Source organism: Colossoma macropomum, unplaced genomic scaffold, assembly GCF_904425465.1.
Source record: "Colossoma macropomum unplaced genomic scaffold, Colossoma_macropomum, whole genome shotgun sequence".
NCBI classification, from domain to species: Eukaryota; Metazoa; Chordata; class Actinopteri; order Characiformes; family Serrasalmidae; genus Colossoma; species Colossoma macropomum.
Window position 1 is genome coordinate 49,503,118 of NW_023494792.1, and position 23,644 is coordinate 49,526,761.

A 23,644-nucleotide genomic window follows, 5' to 3' on the forward strand; every position below is an offset into this window, starting at 1 on the left:
AACTTTTACCGACTGATGAAAAAAACTTTCATTGCACTTTAGTCCCCGACAAGAAAAATTTGACAACCCCTGCTTTAGAGGTTTTAAGCAGAAGTATGCTTAAACAGACAAGGCAACACAGTCTACAAATACTAGCGAGGACAAGGGGGGGGGGAGTACAGGTTGCACAGTTCAGTGCAAAGGCATCATAGTCGGCAATTACCTGAAACAATTACCTCTGATACATATTTGAGTTTCATTTTTTATTCTTTAGGGTTACATATTGATTATTGCTCATCTACCATTATCACTTGCAATATTTAAACATTGTTTTGACAACATTAAAGATTTTCTTATTTGTACTGAATACAATAAATACAGTAGAGTGGATCTGATTTAGTTTCTATTAAACTCGTTCTCCTTACGAGATGCTGGTGACGACCTGATGTGCATGTTGCTATGGGACCACTGATCGTGTTGGCCTCACAGGCTCGAATCCTGAGTCAACTGCAACACAGCAACAAAGTTCTGGCCTTCCAGGAAACCCGTACACACACACACACACACACACACACACACACACACACACACACACAAAGCCGCCTCAAATATTCATGCACACAGATAAAAAAAAACAAGGAAAAAATTAAGACAGTGGGTTTGACACACATCTAGACAACTAGGTCTGCTCTAATGTTTGCATGAGGCCAATTAAGAAGAGTTATGTGCTAAAGGCAGACAGATTAGGAGACTAACAGACTAAAATCTAAAAATATTTCAGTCAAATGGGGAAAGACAGTGTAGGGCATCAGAACATGTACAGCTTTAACACCAAGTATAATCAGGGCACAAAACACAAAGCTGTGACGGCTTAGGTATTTAAAAAATACAATAATGAATGCAATATGGCAATTTAAGGGTGTTTGGACAGTGCAGAAATGCTGAGGAGATGCTCAGGAACACCTTTTCCACCGGTATTCCACTGATTTGTCAAAATTTCTGCCTAAGTCAATCATGGAGATGCAAACAAAGTCATTTAGAGTGGTTTGATCTGGAAAGGTTCTTTGTAAAGAAACTTACTGACTCTGATTTCTTTACAGTGGTGATGATACGAACCAGAGGACGCAAACAGCTATTTTATTTACTGATCAAAACAGAACAGTGAGCCTACATGGGTCTTCTAATTGTTTATGTAATGCTGATATTGGTAAAATTCTGGTAAATCTGAAAGAATACTTCTTGGGGGGGACCATTTTGTCCGGCAACACCCTGCATGTACATCCCCGCCACGAGTGGTTTAACAAAATATGTTTTAGGCATGTTCATGTCTCAGGATGGAAGTAACCTACTTGTAATCAATTCTGTGTAATAACTTTGTTAGGAAGTTTTTAGAGACATTCAACACTTAAGACATCTGGTTCTTATCACCACTGTTGTGAACAATTCTGACTACGTTTCTCCAGACTGGAGCATTTCATATCAAAGCACTCTGAATTACCAGTGAATTGTGAAGAAATTTTAAAAATCTGTGGAATTACCCTTAAGGTGGACCAGCCAGTCCACTGGTCGGCTTAACACTGTTCTGCTGTTAATAAGTAATATACAAACTATATTTGAACTGCAAAGACGTTTGAGAATATGGCCTGGCCAGCTCACACGAGGCATTTTGAAGGCCAACGATGACACAACCCAAAAGACAGAGAAGCCAGCCCATATCAGCAAAGAAATTGTATATGCAATTCATTCTCTTTGTGAGAAACACACGGAGGTGGCAAAGGACGAGGCAGACAAACTGCCCATGAAGATCTTTCAAAAGTGTAGTAAAATAAAGGTCCCGATTTTATTACATTTGAATAGGCCAGTCACAAAGGCAGCTTTGCACTTTACAGTCCTGCAAACAACAAAAGCCGAACCGGTTCACGCCGAGCACCCGTCCAGACACTGACATGTGTACCTACGTCACTCTTCGCTTCAGTTAATCCCCCGCTCTCCGATTCTGCTGTTGCTCAAATCAGCAGAGGACCTGGCAAAGAAACTTGGTACCGGTTTGACTGTACATTTGGTATCTCATTGAAATAGTCTCTACTTCACAGTATATAAAATGAAGGTTTCAGTACATTTAATATTACACTAGAATATCATAACATTTAATTGCTTATCTTTATAATGACATAGAAGATGATTTCAGGGGAACAAAAATGGGAGGCAGAAGATAGAAAAATCTTAAATTTCTGTATAAATATCTAAATATACACCCCTGTGATTGACTATACAGCCTGATAAGCGTCTGCAGTAATGTAATAACATGGAAAGGAAATCAAGACCTAGAGAATTTGTGAAATGCTTATAGAGGGAACATTTTAAAACATCAATACTGGCTTTGTTACAACACAGAAACAGTGCGTTCATATTTGGGAGACACATTGAGATGGTGACGCTCTGGCCAATGAAATCTTTTTCTTCCAGTTTGAATGACAGCTGGGGAAAGAGGCCCTGCCCCACATCTATCAGTATCCAGTTAAAAATTTTAACTAGCCTACTTTAATTCTGAACCAAGAGAACAAAATTCTAAAATTTTTAGTAAAAATCAATACAAGTTTAAAAAGTAAACAAAGAAAAAAAAAACAAAACAAAAAAAAACACATTTCAACAATGTGATCAAAGGAAAGAAAAGATATGATTAGGACTCTGGAGACCCAACCATAATCTTGTCCCACCCCACCATTTCATAAAAAGAAAACAGAAGTAGAAAATAAAGACAATAGGACAAATTACACGTCCGTCACAAAATCATCAAAGGTTAAAGAACGCACATTTGTTTAGTTAGTTGTTTGTTTTTTTTGTTTTTTGTTTTTTTGTTTTTTTTTTGTTTTTTTTTTAGGTTTTCCCAACAGTAGCTTAGTCATAGTTAAACAATAGAAGATTTCTAAATGGATTACGTACGATTGACACATGAAGCTAAGAGGATGAAACAGTGAAATCTCCATGAAGACGGTGCTAGGATGGGCCACTAGCAGTAGCAGCTCGTAAAAGGATTAGAGTTATGTTATTCTAGCAGAAAATAAATAAACACTGCCGCGGCATCATTAGCCACACCCTTGGCTCCAGCCATTCAGCACAGAGCCTCTCTCTCCCCCTGAAAGAGAGGCGCTGAACCCCAGCCTTGCACAGTATGGGCTGATGAGTCGCGCCAACTTCAATTTCCCACAGACCAGGTGGTTTAGTACCTGTGACACAAAACATTGAAGCACAGAGAATTTAAACTAATCAAAAGGAAAAGAGAAAATGTGAAGAAAAACACTATAACCTGGTAACAGTTACTTACCTGTAGTAATTTGGCTTGAAGGGGCCGTTTTTGTTCAGGCCCAAATACTTGGCCTGTTCATCAGTCAGCTCGGTGAGGTGGGCATCAAACGTGGGCAGATGAAGGCTGGCCACGTACTCATCTACACAAAAACACATCAGCATTCAGTAATAACAAAGTAGAAGCTACAGAACAGCAGACAGCTTCATCAACTGAATGGAAGTTTGATTATAATATAGGGAATAAAATCTATCCTAAACCACAAATAGGGAGTACTTAGTTTAAACCCAGCAACATAAAGAATTTTGGTTGCACCACAGAAACTTAAGGTGCACTAGTAGTGTGTAAAGTGATCGTAATCAAAACACAGTGACGATTCTCACTGTATGCAGCCAATCGGTATCCAGACATATACAGAAAATACTACAGCCATGATCACAACACAGTAAGGTAACTAACATTCATCTTTCAGTTTTACATATATATGCGCCAGTCGCCCAACACACAGGCACCACCGACGAGAGAGGGCGGGAACCTCACACCGCGACAAGAGCTGCGAGTGACAGCGAAACGAGGACTTTAGCCATGAGAGAGGGCGGGAGAATGTCGACAGCCACGAGAGCCATGAAAACAGCACACGAGTCCCGAGCCCCGCCTCCCGGGCCCCACTTCCTGTTCCACAGCGAGGCCGCTCGGCTATGCCTCACGTTCGATCCCAACGGCCAAGCTGTGGGAGGGTGGGTGGTGATGGGGAGGTGGGGCAACGAGCTCTCTTTCCCCTTTTGGCTCAGGAGCTCATGCTGCTGTTAATGAGAGCCGGCTGATGCTGATCTGGCGGTGGCAGAGTGAGCCCCTTTAAAAAGGAGCAGAGAGGGAACAAACAGAGACGAGAGGGACAGGCAGCAGCACCAACATACTGAAGAGCTGAAAAGCTCAAGTTTGAGAAAAAGACTAGAGTCTAGTAACCACAGAGAGGTGGCTACCTGATTTAGCGCGATTTTGATCGTGTTTTGTGTGTGGAAAATAAAGCGAAACAGCTGCTGCAACCCTCAACCCTGCCTCCAGCGTCCTTCCTCCACCCGAGGTAGCACATGGTGTGCTACCATATAGTTCAGGGAAAGCGTACCGGTCAAATCAGTCAACTAGTGACAGACGTTCTGAGTGACTTTATAGTTGAATACTTGACCTAGTTAAACAAAAAAAGGGTAACTGATTACTGATTACAAGTGTGATATTTTGCTCTATTCACAGCGTCAATGTAATAACAGGAACTGCGCTGGGCTTCTTATACAGTAAATTAGACGAATGTTAAAAAATAAAGATCACTGTTTTGCAAATGTTACAAAAATAATCTTAACTTCTGTTTATACTAAATGTGATTGGTAAGTAGTTTCCTGCTCTGCGCACTGTGACAACATTCAGCCTTCTGGTGCAAGATATAATCGCTGATTTGAAAAAACAAATGTTTTGAGAGTTTTGTTTGAAGCCGTTGGGCCACTGTTTTCGACTGATTTGTTTTACTGTAGCACCATTTTGACACATGGCTGTTCCTTTCTGTGGCTGGTTGCTGTGCATGTCAATCAAAGGCTCCCTTTAGAACTTATTGAACAAAGGAAGGTTAATGTTAAGGTTTCTAATCGCTCAAATCTACCAGCCATGAGCATGAGCAGTATGTTGTCTAAGATGCACAAGTGAGGGGAAAAAAGCAACAGGTCAATCATGATGAGGTGACAAATCTTAAATATAGAGGTACGTTGTACTTTTTTGTAGCATTAACATTATGCCACTTAGTTTGGCTTGTAGTTGGATGACAAGAACATGGATCTAATCTAATGAAGCAGGTCCAACTTCGACAGGCTTACTGAACAATTTTCAGGGTTGCAAAAACAGATGCAGTTAACTTGTTTTACTACATCAGTTAACAACTTTCACTGTTGATCCTGATTTAGATACTCAGGCTGTGATTCTATGCGTTGTAAAGGTTGGCAACTCATTCTACAGCTAATTATGTGAAACATGAGGAGCCACCCAAAAAAAGATCATACTGTCTAATTATGTAAAAAGTAAAGCATTTTCAACAGTAACATTAAACTGGGCTTAAATTTAGCCGAGGCAGCAAAAAATAATGTGTTGTGAGACTCCTGGATTGAGAAAGCTGAGAAGGTTATCTGTAATGAAACTGTAATTTAATAGAGCCCCTAACGTGCATCCAATCTTCAGCAATACACAACTTAGCCAGTTATAAATGTATATAATTTAGACAGCTTGTGGTTGTCATTGTTATGAGTTAGCCTCTAATTTTACAGTAATTTTTTGGGCCTAGTGAAGGCCCAAAAATCCTGTTCAGGGCCCTCAAAAGGCTAGAGCCGGAACCTACTAAAATGTAGGTGTCAATTTTAAGGTATAAGTTAAAGCTACACTGAAACTATTTACTTTGTGAAACTTTAAATTTTAGGAGCTCAAACACAAACATAGCGGTGGTTTACGTTCAAACTAGGCAAAAGTGAACTCGCATTTAGCTTGTACAACTGGCTACAGGCGTCCAAGCACAGCACAGAAAAAAGCGTACTTAATTAGAGTGAAATACAGGAAGTGACTTGGAATGCAGAAATGCTTTCATAACCTGGACAGAATATGTGCTAGTGCCAGGCTGCAAAGCCTAATTTGGATGTGTAATGAAGTGAAAGCTAAGACAAAAGAGAAACCTCTCAGCTTCAATCATTGAGAGCATGTGTGATAAGCGCCTAATTTCCAGTCTTTACCAACTGTAATTAGCTTCCCCATATTCATCCTTTTCCAGACACAAAACACCTGTGTGCTCATGCCATCTCCCAAGATAAACTTCGCTTATTTATGGTATTCATGAGGTACAGGATTGGCAGGAAAGGGGGAACTAAAGACAGAAAACTGACAGATTAAAAACCCTGAGATTGCATTGAATGGCGCAGTGAGCAGTAGCAGCAGTCTCTGACAGGCTGACCTATATTCAGCTCCCTCATTCTTCCCCTCTCTCTGCAGGGCCCATGCTGGGGCCCACATGGCTAAGCTCTGAACTGGAGACTGCAGACATGCTGAATCTTGCATTATAGCACAGGCTGCTGAAAAGCTACTATTAAAAACCGTCTACCGCCATTAGTGACAGCAAACAATATCAATTTAGAGTCAACAATAACTATCTTCATGACATTGCCTGTGCTCATGTGTATGTGCGTGTGTCTCTTACCCATTTTCTTAGGCAGCAGGTAGACATCCTGTTTGTAGCGGCCCTCTGGAGCATTGTACAGTTCGATCAGAGCTAGGGCCTGGGGAGAAAGGAGCCGAAACTGGGTTACCATGACAACAGCGGGGCTGAGCGCGCACAAACACACACTCGCACACATACACAGCCTGGAGACAACACACTGCTGCAGAACACCCAGGCGGAGAGAGCCATGTTTAAGTAAACATACACATAAACATGACCCCATTACCGGGGGTAACGCAGAATAAAGTAACGCATTTCAGTAACGATAACTTTTTCATGTAACAAAGCATTACAGCTTAAATTCTAGTAATTACATTTGTCATTGACTTAAAAGCGAATTTAGGTGATTTTTCAAAATTTCTGCTTAATTCAGTAATTCAGATGTAAACGAATCATTCAGATTGGCTTGATGTAAATTGTAGAGTAACAAGTAAACTTAATGTATCAGTATTGTTCACAGTAGAACCAGATGGCTGAAGTGTTTTAAGCCTCTAAAAGTTCCCTCACAGAAAGCTATTACATGAAATGGATACAAATACATTGCCTGATGTCTGATACACTGTTTTATGGCCTGTTTTGGCCTAAAATTATTAGAAAAATTATTATTAAAATTGGCGTTATAAGGCCAACAGCACCAAGAAAAAACTGTGTAGGTTCACTGGTTGTTTAAATAAAATGGTTTTATTATATAACAGCATGAAATGTTTACATCTGAATGGCTGAATTATGCACAAATTTTAATAAATTAGAACTGGAATTCCCCTTTTAAAGGACTTCATTTGTAAAGTTGGCAAAGATGTGTGGGTTCAGTGCCCCAAATAAAAATAATCCTGTCCTCGGTCTTTCTCACCTGGGTTGTGGCTGTGATGGACAGGACAAACGTGGGTACAGTGGAGCAGCTCAGGTTGAGTAGGCGACCCTACATACACATTTAGGAAATAACACATAAAAATAATTAAATAAATAAATAAAATAAGGCATACACATGAAGACATTATCACTGCTCTTTATGCATTTAATTCTCTCAAAGCTACACTATGTAAGAACTACTTTGTTAAAACTCAAAGAACTAGTGCTACTGAGTCGGAAGAAGAAGAAGAAGAAAAAACATGCAAAAATATTGTGTCTGTGCTGCAAGTCATGCTGTAAAGCCTGAAATAATAATTTAAAATTAATTGGTATTAAGCCAGATTTTATGGGAGTTTTTCAGACCACGTCATACATCTTTATGTTTTAGCGTCACACGCACAGTCTCAAAAATAAGGTCTGGCTCGATGTTTAGGTCTCAAATGCCAAATCAACATTATAATCAAGTAAATATGATGATAACAGTAGATAATTCACTTCATCCTCGGAAGACACAGTTTTGAGCTCTCTTTGAATTCTCTTTCAACACGCTCACAAGTATCAGATTCATCCAGATTCATTCAGGCCGTGTGCAATCACACATTTTCACCAGTAATTCGGCAAATACCTAAAACTAACATGGTGCAGCTTTAACTATTTTAAGACAGGGACTATTTTAAGACAGGATCACCTGAATTAAATGCATCACACTGTGATTACAGAGCTTTATAAAACGGTTCCGACAAACAATGTTTGCTTGAGAAGTGTTCTCCTTGTGCTGTTTTTTCACAATAATGGTATCACTCTCCTGAGCACCAGTCGCTAAATAACACCTTGCTTTATGCTGCAGCTAACTACTACTAATTTTCTACTTCAGCACAAAAAGTAAATCCATACATTAGAAAACTCTTTTTTTTCCCCCCTGTAATGCTGATTTTTCTGTAAAGCTGCTTTGTGACAACACCTGTTGTAAAAAGCGCTATATAAATAAACTTTGCTTGCTTGCTTACATGTGCAAGACAATATTTGACCTGCAGCCAGTTTGCTCAGATTCTGAAGAAGAGTGTGACAGCAGGACTACATCAAATTTCTAACCTGTCAACTACATTCACCATAACGCACTCTCTCTCATAGTTCATTGCTTTAAGGTGAAAGGTGAAAATCTCATGTTTACTTTTTCAAAAGCATTTGAGATGGCATCAGTTATGACCTCACCTCTGCAAGAAGCACTATCCTCTTCCCATCAGGCCAGATGACATGGTCCACCTGGGACCTCACGCGCTCCCAGGTCAACTCAGGGGTCCGCAGACTGGCCTGAAATTCATCATATTATATAAGAACAATACAGTCGTAGTGTTGAACTGTAATAGTGTTAAAATTGTGTTTAACATGTATTATAACATTCTATTAAATATTCTTTCGAAAATAAATAAAACTCTTGGGCCAGTTTGAAACATACAGATACACAAAAAACTTTCTGTATCGTTTTACAGTTTTTTTACTATCTATATTTCACTAAATGTACATGTTTGCTCCAGTCACAGTGAGTGAATTTTTTAAAACAATACCGAATCATATCAAATTGAATCGAATGCATGCAAAGTCCGGGAGAATGGGACACCCCTACGTTTTAACTATTTTCAACATGCATGTGGGCGCACATCTCTTCTAAACAGCGACTGAGGTCATTAAGATCTGCTCACCACATCGATCTCCGTGTTAGAGTGGCCCATGTTGCAGACGATGCAGCCATTCTTCATGCGGTCCAGGTTTTCTCTCACCACCACGTTCTTATTACCTAAGAGCAACACACACCAATAGGCACACCTCTGAGTCAATTTCTAATTCCGTTCAGTACAGCTGGGGAGAGCCCTGAGAGTGATATTGATCTACAACCGCCACTAAAAAGACTGGCACAATCTCTCTTCAGGTCTTGCTCACAGAGGTATTATATATGCAGGAGTAAGTAGAATAATTGTTTCCAGGAAAGCAGAGCTCTTTTCAGTATGCTAAGAAAGTATAAAAGCATCCACAGTATAACAGTACAATCCTCAATATAGAGGCACCAAATTGACATCAACTGTAGGGTTTACATTGCTGCTTTTCTTCCCCTGATCATTGACTCAAAAGTGTTAACTACATTTACAAACAGAATAAGGAAAACCCACAACAGCAGCAAACTTTGCAAAACACATATTTGACATTACTATGCACTTTCATTACTACTATTAGTAGAGGGAATATAGAGAGAAATTATATCTGGGTGAAAGTAAGTAAGAATTTAACTACTGTGTAAAAATCTTACTCAATTAAAAATTGAAGAATGGAGACTACAGTCTACTTTAGTGAAAGTAAAAAAAATATATACACATTTAAACACACTCATGTATAAAAAAAGTAAAAAGTAAATACTAATAAAAGTTTTCAGTTTTTGCTGGTGTGCATGTGATCTGTGTTATATGTAATGTTGATAATGGTAAAATAGCGATAAATCATAAAAAAATAAGTTTTCTTTGGGAACTATTCTGCCTTAGAATGCCCTGGAAGTACGTCTCCGCCATGAATGAATTAAAAAATGTTTTAGACAAAATCCTTCTCTCAACATTATCGCAAAACAATGTCTCAGGCCTCAGGCAACATATTTGTAACCGTTTCATGTAATAACTTTCTGTGAGGGAGCTTTGAGAGGTATTAAACTCTTCAGAAGGTCTGGTTCTTATCACCACCACTGCAAACAACTCCGACCTGGCAAGTTTTAGTAAAATTTAAAGGTGATATATACGACATTTTAAACTTCAATATAGCAGCAAACAACCATTTCCTACGTAAAGATATAGTGGTGTAATGGCGTAATGAGCAGAGAATGAAGACACCCCCTGTGTTTGTGCTGCAATCCGAGCTTCTCTGTTTTTTGTTTTTATAGCCAGGACGGCTGCATGTTAGTACCACCCTATGAACCCGTTGGGCCTCCCCACGTTTTGTTTTGCCCTCCCCAAAAGAGAAAGATAGAACCAGACACTGGATCTCAGCTGAGTTTGAGCTTATTTTGGAGATGCAGCTCCACTAAACGAAGCTCAAAACAAACAGGCCGAATGTCTTCAAGCGCAATAACACTTTTCTTGCTCATCACAGATTGAGCTAACAGTGACAATGAGCTACTGCCCATTTTGGAAAAGTGAATGGAGCGAGAGGATCTTCATCACTTCATTCAGAAACTGAAATACTGAACGCTTCCATACAGGCTATAATTTAGTTTGCAGCCCAGTTTGTGTTTTTGGAGATTCTGATTCTTTTATCGTTTGTACAGAAGTTCTATGTGCTGGAGCTCAGCTGCTCTGTTATCTTGGTTGTCGTCACTCCAACAGGACAGATGACTGTGATGGTCAGAGTTTTTATATGATTACAGCCTACACCATTTAAGGTGGAGCGAAAAAATTCGAACAAGAAGCTGGTGAAAAAGAAGTCGCTTCATCCAGTGTTGAAAGGCATTAAAAGAGAGGTTGCTCCTGCTTGGCATGTGGGTAACATTAACTTATTTTTGCTGTTTCACAGAATCAATAGGTCTGTACTGGTTTGCCCTGCTTGCGAATGTGTGTGATAGCAACTGGTCAGTTTCACAGCAGCACCTGTAGCGACATTTTGCTAACCCACAACCTAGCAAACATTAGTTACGTCACTTGGATTCGCTCTAACATTATGTCACAGTATTTGTCCGTATAACGTTTGAGAAAGGTTTCATGGCCACGAAGATCTAAAACGTGTGTAAAGTACAATTAATCAAATATTTTTCACCCCGATCATTAGTAAGTGACACACACATGCACTCAAATAACTGTTACAAATGAAGTGCAGCGCCTGGTCCACAACAGAATCCAAGCTGGCCAACTGAACCTGCAGAGTGCAATTCAGAACTATGTACAAGACACTCAAACAGGGCGCAAGACTACAACGTGCATCTGCATCTTTTAACGTATTTATATTCTACGCAACAAAACACTAAATACTCATATCCAAGATATCACTGACTTGGCCAGAAGACCCTTAGATTAAAAAGATAAACACAGAAAATGATCACAAAAGTGATACATGTATCAGATAGATACTTAAGCATAAAATTATTACAGTAATACTACAAAGTTTAAGATACAGTAACCAAAACTTCTTGTTGAACAACAGTGCAGCTTAAAAACTGATATGATAGACAGAAAACCTTGTCTTGCTCATATTAATCCATCTATTGCTAAGGTTGTGCATGATCATTTAAATTTGCCTGTTTGCTCTCTTCACAGTTAGCTCTTAAGTCTCTGTAACTGCTTTAAATGACTGTGCAATACTGACTGCGGGAGAACTAATGAACAGTGAAATTGCCCGAGGCGTGCAGTATCTCAGTGGCAATTAGCTCGTAATCTCGGCCAAAATCAGAGCACAGAACTGACAGTAATTAGAGTCAGTGTGCTAAAACAATCCTTGCTCTCAAACTTTACTGATGGAATTACACACATGTGGGCAGTGGGTGTAGCTCAGTTCAACAAGAGGAGAGGCAGAGGGCTAGAAGGTGGTGTGGTCAGTAAGTAACAGAGTTAGGAAATCGAACCTGTGCAGGTGATGACAATATCCACTTGTCTGATAACCTCGTTCAGCTTGACCAGTCTGAAGCCGTCCATGCTGAGAGGTAAAGAGACAATGGTAAAGAGAAATCACAGTCTGTTTAGGAAACAGAAGTTCAGCTTCATAAGCAGACTCCCTGAAACAGAAATCAGTTTATAAAGAAAAAAAATATCGCAATGCAATAGTTTGGCCAATGATCAAATTTGTAACCCAAATGTAGCCCAATCAGCAAAGACATGTTTGGTATTTTTAAGTTTATTTCCTTAGTTTTGCACTAGAGCTACAAGGCGTATGTAGCTAACTTGTAATGGAAGCTTATAACCTCATGTTTAGCACTGTGCAAACTGTACACCTAAATCATCACTTGTCTCAAACCTCACCAACTTGTTAAGTAATATCAGACAGACTTGCTTATGTGGATTCTGACACAGAAAGACATACTGTTATTAGGGCTGGGCGATAAAACGATAACGATAATTATCGCGATATATCTTCTCCTCGATAGAGCGATACGACATGTTCGATAAATGTTCGATATAATACACCACTCTCACACTTCCATGTTCTAGCGTAAGCCTTGGTGGCATTTTCTACTGCACGGAAAGCGACACTACTCTGCTGTCGCCAGGAGAGGGCGAACTTCCGAGTTTTTCAACATGATTTAGAGAGGGAGGGGGCCACGAGTACGATGAGTCTTTAGCAACGGTTGAAACGCGGAGTTACACATTCCCTGTTTGAGTGGAGCGACCGGAGAGCTGTTCTACTGTGACCGAGTGTGAGTGACGAGGTCAGTGGTGTAACCGTACTGTCCTACAGCGAACTCACCTCTTTACTAACATCCTAACCAGCTTTAGCAGCGTTAAATCACAATCACACTCTTCACAACTAAAGCGCTGTTACAGCGCTCGGACAGTCATAATTTAGTATTAGTGCATTCCCAAGCAACGTAAGTGAAAGAAAGAAGTGAGTTCATGTAAATTACAGCCCTGATTTAAACGAAAGTAAACTGAGGAAGCTGTGAGGCATTGGAGAGCAGGAGAGCGCTGGGTTAACTTTCCAGGCTAGCTGTTTTAGCAGCTGGCTAACTTGAAGCAGTGCTCTGTCACTCCACAACACGGAGAATTGATGATACTGTAGATCAAACACGACACAAAAGCACCGCTTTCAGTTTAAACGTACCTAAAAGGAGGACTCTGTCTGGTGTTGATATATTGAGGTTCACCCCTGAGGTTCACCTAAAACTACTACGATAGAATAGAGAAATCCAGTCGTTGCTAGCTGGTGTCTGAATACTGTCATTTGTAACGGGGTAGGCGAGCGCTTGTCACCAGCTAAAAATAATCTGTTTTCTTTCTTAAATTATGACTATTACAAAAATAGCCATGCTTTTCCAGCTGATAAAAACCACTCTCCCATGACAGATTTGTGAAATGTTCCACTGTTTGGTGAGTGTTTGTTGTGTTCCGACCATAAAGGATAGTTTAAAACAGCAATTAACCACCCAGGAGCAAAAATCAGCCTTCAAACTTGCAAGAAATAATGATTTGACATTTATCGCGATATGTATCGATATCGAACGATATGAATTTTGTTTATCGTGATAACATTTTTGGCCATATCACCCAGCTCTAACTGTTATTCATTAAAATATACAAAAGTACAGGCAAAATTCAGGCTTCAAGATGTCAATTTTATATATAACAATCTAACTCCTTAGATGACACAGAGGTCTGCAAGGGTATGAAACTGAAGCCTAAGATCTGCACCCACAAGTCCGAAATTTTAATTTGAAACCCAACTCCGACCTGAAAGTGGTATTTAAACATCTGTAATACACCAAGAATAAATTATTATCTGTATATTGCTGTTGTCGGAAGAAAACCTTGTATCTCAAATGGTAACTTTACAGGAAAAGGAAAAAACCTACTTTACTTTTAATGTAAGTCAATGGAACCAGACTTTTTTCCCCCCCCAAGTCATTTTAGGTCATTTCTTTCAGTCCACTCATCATGAAATTTACACACAATGTAAAGGGTAACTGGTATTTTCAAATTATGTCAAAAACTGAAAACAACAAAAATGGAGATACAAGGTTTTCTTTCGACAGCAGCGATATTTTCTTTTGGAATCACCGATTGAGAACAGTATATTTTACAGAATCTATATCCTACATTGTTCTTACATGTAAATTTCTCCTCCGAGGTCCACTACAATTTATTTTTACATGACCATTTTCCAACCTCTCTTTAACCCTCAAAATTAAGCAGCCTGTTTTTGTTACTGTGCCTTTAAGACTGATATGTAAATTATTAACCTTTCACAATGTTTACATATTGCAAACTCTTATTTATAAAAATTCGGTTTTCCATGATATAGGAGCTTCGCCATCAGCCCCACTGTCCTAAAGTTCATCTTGCTAGTGCTGCTACTGCTGAAATGCTTAACACACTTGAGGTGAACTTTAACAAGCCTACCTAACACAGAAAATGCGGGAGACTACATAAAAATCACTCATTAGAAAACAAACCCGAGCCCAACAGTGCATGTGAAAAAGTGTCCCGAACCCGGCTCAAAACCTGATATTCTGTCAAGCCTCGTTGGGCTCAGGTCGTATAGCAGACCTCTATTCAAACTTCAGATATTAAACATGTCTTTGCTGTGACAATAATGACTACACTGGGGGTAGGGGGAGCATTTTTGTTTTTGGGCAAACCATCACTTTAACACATTAGATTTCATGCTGCCATTCAATAAAGTGTTAATACTGCTGTTCACACGACCCAATTCCACAGAATAAAAAGCACACATCCTGCGTCAATGCAGATGAGTTAAATAATGTAAGATGACACACTCGCCTTCCCCCTCATCTACAAAAGCATGTGTGCCTATGTATCAAGCACCCTCCCCCCCGTGCCTCTGGATTGGAGGCTTACCAGGCCTGCAGGGCACAGATGGGGTCGATCTCTGTGACATACACGATGGAGCCCATTGCCTTCAGAGCAGCGCAGCAGCCCTTTCCAACCTGAACACACAGACACATTTAGAATTTTAGTCTAGCCTTTGGCTTACTCTGGGTCATAGTCTGCTCATTATCAAGATTCAAACTAGTACCACAAATGCAGCAATGTAATCTTGAAAATGTATGGGTTTGTGAATGCATGGTGCCCTCTAGTGGCCATGTTCTGTATTTTTATGTGCTGGGTTTTACTGTGTGATACCATTCTCACCTCTCCATATCCACACACCACCACTTGTTTCCCCCCAAACATGACATCAGTGGTCCTCTTCAGACTACACACAGACATACACACACACATATGTATTTATTAGGGCTGTCAAACAATTACAGTAATTAATCACATTTTATTACGTAGTTAATTATGATTAATCACATTTGTTTATTTTCTCAAAGATTTTTTTTCCAGCAGGAGCAAACTTTATTCCACTTATTTAATCAGTTGGTCTCAGCCAAACAACTGATTAGTTTTATGAGGTGTGCATGATTGGAACAGGAGCCAGCAGACACATTAGCCTTCTGTGAATACGAATGGTGAACCTTGATACACACAGTCAGTGGTTCCAACTGCTCCACAACTGTAACCTCTCGCTCTCTTACCACTATGTCACGGTTTGTTTGAGAGGAACTGCAGCTTTTGTTAGTTTGCTCTCACTGATTTACCCATTGTTCAGCAGTGGGTTTTATTTGTAAATGATGTTCAGGCTGGAATTACGCTGGTGATAAACAAATTCACAGCATTGCAGTAGCTGAAGTAAGATTGGTTTTATCAAAAGAGCCATCAATTGAATTTGCCATTGAAAAGCTGTATTTGAACAACAGGGCTACAGTCAGAGTCAGTAACAGAAACAAGTAGCGCATGAGCAGCTGGCTTTTACGCTGGATGGTACAAAGGGCCAAACTACAAAAATGTGTTTACAGCATCAAAAAATATTATTAATTTTGATGCCAGTAATATTTATGGAAATAAAAACATACATAATAACATTTCCTTTGACACCAGTAACATTTGTGTCAATACAGGCAAGTATGAGCTGTCCTTTAGACTTTTTAGTGCTGAAATACATTAGAATATTCAGAGAATAGGTTGGTTTTGATAATATTATGTGTAATATCAAAGACAGATATGCATATAATTAAGTAATATTATTGTATCCATTAATAACCCTTAACCTACCCATCCAGGATGGACTCCCGGCAGCAGTAGAGGTTGTCAAATTTCTGTTTGGTGACAGAGTCATTGACGTTCATGGCAGGCACACACAGTTTCCCAGCCTTGGACAGTTGGTATAATCTAGTCACAAAGAGAAGAAGAAACCATGGCTTGTATATATGCATACACAGTACAAAACCCACATATCCTAATCAGATTTTTTAAAGGTGTTCTATTAAAGAGGATGGTGTTTTATTAAAGGCCCATATAGGGAATGATATTTTATTAAATGTAAAACACTGCAAATTAGTCTACAGCTATGAATATAACCATTTATGGGATCATAGTATTCTTTGTAATTGGCCATTAAACAAAAACTAAATCGATAAAAATAACATCCTTTTAAAAGTGCCCCTCATCTTATTGCGTTTCACTTTAAACTTGCTTCAGTGTCAACCCCCTGGAGTAATGGTACACTATGTTCCATAATTCAGATGAAGGAATCTATAGACCACCACCAGATGGCGGTATATCATCAGGAATGAAACTTCAGAGACACTGAAGAGCAAAGGGAAGGTAAAGGTATAAACAACAATATAACAACACACCTAATGTACATGTGCTAGCATAATAACTACTGGGCTAAAATAATGATCCACAAAACCACACGCTGAAGAGGTTCAGGACTGTAATGAGTTAATGAGATTTTATGAGGCTCGCTGCTCACCTGTGAACTCCAGTCACACTCTCCTCCACAATGCCTTTAATCTTCTTGAACATGTTTGGGTACTTCTTATAGATCCAGTGGGTCAGGTCCCCGCCATCATCCAGAATCTGAGAAAGATTTGACTAATGAAGACTGGTAGTCTACCTTTTTATTATACGACTTATTTTATTATATTATTATAAACAGTCGCGTGCAAAAGTTTAAAACACCCCTGGTCAAATATGTTTGGCTGATTTTCTAAGCAGAAAATAAGTTTATTATTTAATCATAATGAACTTCATCAGATCAAATTTGAACAAGGCATTGCACTGCAAATTTTAGTGCAGAATTTCTATTTGCTGAACATAATGGGAGAAAAAATACAAATACAAAATGCCATAACTTTTATATATAGTTTTTTAAATTCAGGGAAGTTAAATTCAGCAAGTGCTCTTCACTTTAATAGGGAACCTCAAGGAAGCCAGATTTATTCGCTCCAGCTTTTAGTTACCCATCTTGTTTCTTCTTGTCATTTTTAATGAATTAATGTCTCTTGCAAATACTTGTATTTCATTTTTTATCTTATTTCACAAAACTATCTGCTCTTTTATTAATGTCTTGTATCTAACATGTCTTACTTTCTTAAATAAATATGAATATTCTTTTATACATATTTTTGTATTATTCTGCCTCTGTAAAGCGCTTTGAGCTGCTTGTTTCTATGAGACGTACTGTAAAATAAGTATTATTACTATTAATTATTATTAGTTTTTTTATGAAATGGCAGACGAGGTGGCGAGTTTTCTCTCTCTCTCTCTCTCTCTCTCTGTCTCTCTCACCATGTTGGGTTGCCAGCCCTCCAGGTTAACACAGCGATCGATGCACCACCAGAAATCATCCTCAGACTCCCCCTTCCAAGCAAATACAGAGAAACCTGCCAGAGAGAGGACATGTAAGAGTTAAAGAGAGCGAAAGGGACAGGGAGAAAAAGAGAGACTGAATATGAAAGTGGCTCACCTCCCTCTGCCAGGGCAGCTGCCACCTCATTCTGAGTGGAGTAGATGTTACAGGCAGCCCACCTGCACTGAGCCCCCAGTGCGGAAAGGGTCTCCATCAGCACCTGGATGCATACAATCATAAAAAACAGTGTTGATGTCAGACAAGGGCATGATTTGTGTGAGCTAATTCAATGAGACATGTGTGATTTAAGTGGGATCACATTTAGAGGCTACTTACAGCAGTCTGGGCTGTGATGTGAGTGCAGCCCACCACTTTAGCTCCAGCCAGGGGCTTCTCTCCCTGAGCTCTCTTCCTCAGAGCCATGAGGGCTGGCATCTCTGTAGAGTGGGTACACACATACGCGCACACACACTTGTTTATGACCTTGAGACTAACACTCATACACAGTAACAAGATGATAGGCGGTTCTGTTTATTCTGAATTAAAGGAACATTCTGCACGTTTTCAGAAACAGGACGTTTTCTACAGGTCTCATCTCAGCAGACCTGGCCAAGCTGCCTCAACATTAACACTGATATTATTAATTCAGGAATAGACTTATTTGCCTAAACATTTTTGCCTAAAAATCCTTTATCACCAGTTTCTTTCAGCCCAGTGCAAAAACAAGGCTATTTTCTGTGATTTCTCAGTGCTGCTGTCGCATTTATGCGATTTGTAAAGAAGGTGATCTAGCGATGTTGAAAACTGATGTTTAGTCAGTTTTTGTCACAAACAACCTTTTTGAACAAGAAAACACTGTAACAGAATATGAGTCAGACATCAGTCTTGTTTGTTTCTCTGATTAAATACATCAGTAATAAGTGCTTATTAATCTGAATTGCGCTCTGAATGAGCTTCCAGCAATAAAGGAAGCCTTGTGCATCTATTATACATTGACAGAAAAAATATCAACACACAGAAAGCTCTGGTTCTACACACTGATGAGTTTCACTCTGGCCAGTGTGCACATACATGCACCATAACACCTCTGGCAGCAGATTTACATGAGCTTAAGAGGCCATTGCCAAATTCTAAAAAGAGAAAAGACAACGGCTCTATAGGGTTACAGAACAGTAACAGAACAGAACAGAACATGTTGTGCATGTCCAAATGTGTGTGCACTCAATCAGTATTTGGTTGGATGGTTATTAAGGGGGTGAAGTAGGCAGCACCCTGCAGTCTCTGAGTACAGTGCGAGCATATGGGCCGCTCAGTAGAGCAGGAAGAACACGAGCATTTTTTTTCATGCAGGGCCAGTTGGTATAGGATAACTTTTTTCCTTCAATTACAGTGTTTAGTCAGGTTATCTTTGTCTTATATTATTTTTGTTTGAAGATATGAAACAAGTAATTGTGGCAAATACGCAAAAAAGAAGCAATCAAATAAGTTTTCACAGCACTGTACAAAAATAAATAAATAAATAAATAAAATAAAACATAAACTGACACTTTAAGACTGCGCAATATCAAATGCTAACTGTTACCAAGGTAGACCGCATATTCTTGGTTACCTGATCTTATCCACAAAGGTCTTTATTTCAACAAGTAGGTAGGTAGTTCACCCCCCCACCCCCCATCCCCTGCCATACTTTTTCTTAAAAGTAATTTTGAGATGGTCCCTAACACTGATGCAGACAATGAAGTAAACACAGTGATGGCACAACTTCATACAAAAAAAATAAAAGAACGTAACACAAAAAGTTGTGTTCGTAGTATTTTGTCTGAACCTCGTCCTAAAACATCCACATAATATAGGTAGTTTTTGTACAGACATGATATCTGCTTGCCGCAACATCAGGGTCCACCCCCCTGAATAATAAACGATGAACCGGCTTAAATGTGGCCTGTAAATGTGAAGAGCTGTAACACAGCCAAACATTTTTTTGTTATGACTGAGGTACTGGACCAAATCAAGAACCAAATCGCAACCACATTAAAAAATTGTGGAACTTTGCTTAAGCCTGCCCTCAGTTTAATTTTTGAGCTACATTAAGTATATGAAACAACAAAAAATAAGTAATTTATTAATATATATGTTGATGTTATAGCTCTTCAGGCTGCAGCATCATTTAACCGGTTTAACAGTTCAATGTGCTAGTTCACTAGACGAGCCGAGTTTGAAGTTTGGTAATGTTTGTAAGAACATTAGCTCATTCTGACAAAATCACTTACAGGGCGAACTGTGCCTCCTCAGGGAGCAGTTAAGTTCATCAGAACACCAGCATGGAAGGAAAGCCACTGTTTACTGACAGTTCTGCAGCTTCAGAATCGTCACTAGGACGTTTTCTTTTCCTGTGGCTGAAGGCTTTCTTTTTCCTGTGCTAAGTCAGATTTGTGTACGTTGTATGTGACTACTTTATCCTTCATTTTAAGAAAACGCTCCCACTTCTTTTTCAATCTTCAAGCATAATTTATCTTTTTCTTTCAACATTTTCTTACATAGGTACAACAGCATGTGAACTGCTGCCCTCTTCAGGTTAAGCTGTTAACTCACTCTAGGTTGGAAGTCACTCTGAAAAAATCTAAACAAAAAAACAACGGAAATATTTGTAGCCGATTTTTTTATTGTTGACGTCAACAAAAATGTTGAATAGCTGTTTTAGCCCTAATCAATACAAATAACACTATGGTATTGTATAAATAACGTAGCCCTTACTCACATGAACACGTCTCACTTATTCATATGTCTACAGTGTACCTGTATACTCCTCTGAGATCGGGCCTAAACACCACGAATTTTATGAATACACGGTTGTTTTCCATGTTCGCCTACCTTGTTCAGCAATCTCAATCTCTCTGCGACCAAAGTCAGCCTGTTTGATGTTTTTGATGCAGAAGTCTCCATTGCCCTTGGAGTTCTTCTGCTGCTTGTCACGAGGAGAGGTTTCATCATCTGAGCTGTCAGTGTAAGAGGCAGCTGGAGAGACAGAGATCAGTCTGTGAGAACAAATCCACACTCACACTACTAATAGCTCCACTGACTGTGTGTCTGTGTTGTGCCCTCTTAATGTCTATACTATGGCTTACAACATCCTTTGTCCCTCTAAAAGTATGTTCTCCTCCATCAGTTTTGGTCCAATCCTCCTAAAGAGGACTATAAGGGTCCAATAAAACTCATTCTCTCTTACACACAGACATACAATAAAAACTTGGAGCTCTCAATACACTTGACACGACGTGAAATAAAAGCCAGTGAGTGTGTGGGTGATAGCACGTGCTGAACCAGAGTGTAGGCGTGTGTGCATTTTCGTACCTGAGCTGTAGCTGTCTGTAGAGGACTGGGAGATGGAGCGAGACAGAGATCGGCGGCCTATCTTGGTGGGACGCTTGTTGAACTCCTGCTTCTGGTCTGCAAACTGTATCTGCTATGCAGAGTGAAGAAAGAGAAAAGGGACACGCCATTGATGCAACATCTGTAAAGATGGTGTTTACTCTAAGCTACATTTACATTTTGATGCTGTCATAAGAAAACCTTGCATCTCCAAAACAGTAATGGTAACAGTACAGTAGAAGGGAAAAAGAACATTCTTAATTTAACATGCGTGAATGCAACTTCATAAAACACTTAAAATGTTTGCTTTTCAAAAGTCCTAATGGTCATTTGGTCATGGAATGTTTACTCAATGTAAAGGGCAGCTGGCAGTTTCAACTGGTATAAAATATAGAAACTAAAAGACAAACAAAAAAAAACCCTGAATTTTTGTTATGTTTACTCATTTAACAGGACATCCTTATCCAGCATGACTTACAGTATAATACATATACACAATACAAAACTAAACCCAGTAGTTACAATTTCCTTATTTTTTGTTTAAACACAGAGTAGTCTTGAATAGTGTCAGGCTCATGCAGCTCTGGAACAAGGAATAATTTGCCAGATGAAGTTTCAGTGTCTTAGAGCCATTCAAAAGATCTCCAAAGCAGGTATCTGGGGGGTGGGTGAGGGGGAATGCAGTCTCACAAGATGGACTTCTGACTATGGGCAGAAAGTCTGGTAGCTTTTGTTGCTTAGGGTAACCAAAACCACCTACTTCGACATGAAGGAACTATTCAAGGCGACCCATCTTTTAGCATAAACTGTGCTGCAAGAAAAATATATCCCTGATGGGGTGGTATGTCTGCCGGCAATAAGTCGTTATATTTCATTAATGCCTCAAATGACACATACTGAGTAACTTTTAAAAACAAAATGTTGTGAACTTCACAAAATTTCAGTCAATCCAGTGACTATCTTGCTCTTAAACTGCTGTTGGTGCTAGCCAGCATAAACATATATTTGCTTCACCATCAGACTATTAAAAACCAATGTACCTAAGTATGTACAAATGGATGTGCAGATCAGAATGTAACTAATGACATTCTGATAGCTATGGCCAGCTTAGCATGCAATATATAAATATACATATACACGTGGGCAGCATGTCTGAGGCACAGGCTAAAAAACAACCAATTTGCAACAAAACGACCAACTTCTAAAACCACTCTGAGATCATCCTGTCTGCAACTTTACAGCCCTACTTAATTGAAACCAGGGGCAGCAACAGCAGCCACTGGGAGATAGCTGGCAGTAAAAATCAGCAGATATGTTGGTAAACTCAAGTTACTATTCGTGGCGTGGCAGCTGCTGGGAAGGAAACGCCATCAGAGTTGTGTGAGGATTAAACTACAGCGTGGCCTGCCTCTGCTGATGGTATTATCTGAATGAACAGCAGCTCTCAAATCCTCTACTCCATCAAGAGATTTTAAAGCAGCACTCTTACGTAAGGCCATGCATTATCAACAACCACGCCGAAGTAGTATTAGTGTACAAGATGATAGGTGATGATTAATGACAATTATTAATTTATAGGATTTATTCAAGGTGTGGCATCTGAACGATCATGAAACACTATCAACAGTAGATCAACAGCAATTCATTCATGTAATGTTCTTGAAATCTCACATTTGAAAACAGAATGTCTTAAAAACCCTTCCACATACAGTTTCAGACTCCATGCTGTTCCCACAGATTGTGACACAGATAGCCAGAGTCTGCTAAACTACTGATGAATGAACAGTATTCCCAAATACCCTGAAGTTCTTAAACGTTTAATTAAAAAAGTGGCAAGTAATCAGAAAATTTGCCCTTTCTGAGCACTCCCTTCTCCCTGCCACTGCAGTGCTAAACCTTCCCTTATAACTCTAAATGAAAACCCTCAATCCATTTCCTCTACTGCTGATAAGTTCAGAAAAGCCAAATAAGTCCAGAAAACGATATTTTTAATCAGTGAAAACGATATATGAGTGAAGCCTGTGTTCTTTTTTGCTAAAGCCTATAGGGGAAGTGGTGCTTTTAAGCCGAGCAGGAACAGCCTTGGTTAAGAACAAAGGTCCGAGTCATGCAAAGAAGCCCACATGCGGTGCGGCGCACTGAGGATATAGCCGTGACTCAGACACACAGTCTCCCCGTCTCTCACACACATACGCAGAAAAAACCTTGAATCACGCAAGGCCTTTTGTGTACAGGACCCAATCATTGGTTTCGACTCACTGAGTGAAGAGGTTTTGTAACACAATAGCTCAGATTAAACAGAAAAAACCTTGACTCATATGGGAAAAGAAGGGCCACATGAAACAAAGTGCCTGTATCTGACCTCTCATTATCAATGTTTTACGAAGTGGTAACTTTTATTGTACCACAAGCTCACACTATGTACTGTACAGCCTCAGAGGAACAAACCGAGACAAGAAGCTGATAAAGCAACACTCAGTGACACACTCACAGGAGGGGATATAGTGACTCCAGAAGAG

At 39.5% G+C, this 23,644-nt stretch overlaps 1 protein-coding gene across 6 annotated transcripts in view; it reads right to left on the reverse strand.

Moving 5' to 3' along the window:
• Positions 1–1,778: 1,778 nt before the first annotated feature.
• The window catches only part of ahcyl2b (adenosylhomocysteinase like 2b), a 45,212-nt gene continuing 23,346 nt past the window's right edge, over positions 1,779–23,644 (reverse strand). For 2 of the 6 annotated variants that reach the window (XM_036577457.1, XM_036577462.1), the window contains exons 2-17: positions 21,108–21,216; positions 20,628–20,771; positions 18,093–18,193; positions 17,874–17,976; positions 17,696–17,790; positions 16,878–16,984; positions 16,175–16,291; positions 15,209–15,272; positions 14,915–15,003; positions 11,968–12,038; positions 9,077–9,171; positions 8,589–8,687; positions 7,378–7,446; positions 6,507–6,585; positions 3,305–3,425; positions 1,779–3,206 (exon numbers count right to left, since the gene is read on the reverse strand). In XM_036577457.1, coding sequence (XP_036433350.1) covers positions 3,200–3,206; positions 3,305–3,425; positions 6,507–6,585; positions 7,378–7,446; positions 8,589–8,687; positions 9,077–9,171; positions 11,968–12,038; positions 14,915–15,003; positions 15,209–15,272; positions 16,175–16,291; positions 16,878–16,984; positions 17,696–17,790; positions 17,874–17,976; positions 18,093–18,193; positions 20,628–20,771; positions 21,108–21,216 — 1,470 coding nt within the window. In that variant the 3' untranslated portion in view covers positions 1,779–3,199. Of the gene's footprint in view, positions 3,207–3,300; positions 3,426–6,506; positions 6,586–7,377; positions 7,447–8,588; positions 8,688–9,076; positions 9,172–11,967; positions 12,039–14,914; positions 15,004–15,208; positions 15,273–16,174; positions 16,292–16,877; positions 16,985–17,695; positions 17,791–17,873; positions 17,977–18,092; positions 18,194–20,627; positions 20,772–21,107; positions 21,220–23,644 lie in introns of those variants that run through there. The other 4 variants (XM_036577456.1, XM_036577460.1, XM_036577459.1 and 1 more) reach the window with 3 other exon arrangements.